We start from the raw sequence: 1,142 nt of genomic DNA on the forward strand, positions 1-1,142 counted from the left end.
GGACAGAGGTACATGGGGGTGACACTCACCTCTCCCCGCAGCTGAAGTGCCAGGGAGAGCCCTTCAGCAGCGACAGCGACAAGCTCTGCAACCCCGCGGGTGTCTTCTTCCCCGCCTTCCGCGTCAACCGGACCAGCGAGAGGAAGGAGGTCATGGTGGCCATGTACAAGCTCTTTGCCTTCCTCAACGCCTCGCTGGGGAACATCACAGAGGACCAGGAGGGGCTCAACCCCACAGCCAAGGAGCTCCTTGACAGGCTCCACAACACCACCAAGACCACTCGGGGCCTCATTTCCAACCTCACCTGCCTCCTCTGCAAGAACTACAACATCTTCCAGGTGGACGTCAGCTATGGGGAGAGCTCAAAGGGCAAAAAGACCTTCAAGAAGAAGCAGCAGGGCTGCCAGGTGCTCAGGAAGTATGTGCAGGTCATCGCCCAGGCCGCCCATATCCTCCTACCTCATCTCAGCCCATTGTGAGCACCTGCCCTGGCTCCTCTGCCTGCCCCGTTGCCCCACTTGCTGCCTCCTGATCTTCCTATTTATTACCTTGGACCTTGTGCTGGCTCCACCTGCCCTCTGGTAATTTATTTGCTCCAAACCTTGCAGCCTGGTGTGTCCTGAGCGGAGCAGACCCCGGGGCTGGCATCCAGCAGGACGAGGTGGTGCATCCCTGAGGTGATGCCGGGGCACAGGCAGCTCCCGGGATGTGCCTCAGCTGTCCCTGTGCTGCCCCGGGTGCGGGGAGCTGTGGGTGCTGCGTGGAGCTGGTGGCAGGGCCGGGCTCTGTCTCCCACGGCCTGTCTGCTCCACCATGGAGATGAACCTGGTGGATGTTGCTGAGCATCAGCAGAAAGCCTCCCGAAAAGGAGTGAAGATGAAAGCTGCTGGGAGGCTGCAGCTGGCAGGGGACGTGGGACGGTGACACGGCGACACACAGACCTTGGGGACACAGGGACACGCTCCCCCCCAGATCTGAGGGTACTGGGGTGGCCACAGCGGCTGGGGCTGGGTCCCAGCGCCTCGGACAGGGGACAGAGGCACGGGCCACCCCACCAGGGAGCACTGTCCCCCCGCGCGGGCACGGCGGGGCGCGCAGAGACCCTCCCTCCCTCCCTCCCTCCTGGGAAAATGCTTTTCCCC

The 1,142-nt window shown here is 63.0% G+C and overlaps 1 protein-coding gene across 1 annotated transcript in view; it reads left to right on the forward strand.

Moving 5' to 3' along the window:
• Positions 1–479, forward strand: part of LIF (leukemia inhibitory factor) — a 15,413-nt gene extending 14,934 nt beyond the window's left edge. Inside the window, exon 2 of the mRNA XM_009997288.1 lies at positions 42–479. Coding sequence (XP_009995590.1) covers positions 42–479 — 438 coding nt within the window. The remainder of the gene's footprint in view (positions 1–41) is intronic.
• Positions 480–1,142: the final 663 nt, after the last annotated feature.

The sequence above is a fragment of the Chaetura pelagica genome, unplaced genomic scaffold (assembly GCF_000747805.2).
Source record: "Chaetura pelagica isolate M959 unplaced genomic scaffold, ChaPel_1.0 scaffold1094, whole genome shotgun sequence".
In the NCBI taxonomy this organism is placed as follows: Eukaryota; Metazoa; Chordata; class Aves; order Apodiformes; family Apodidae; genus Chaetura; species Chaetura pelagica.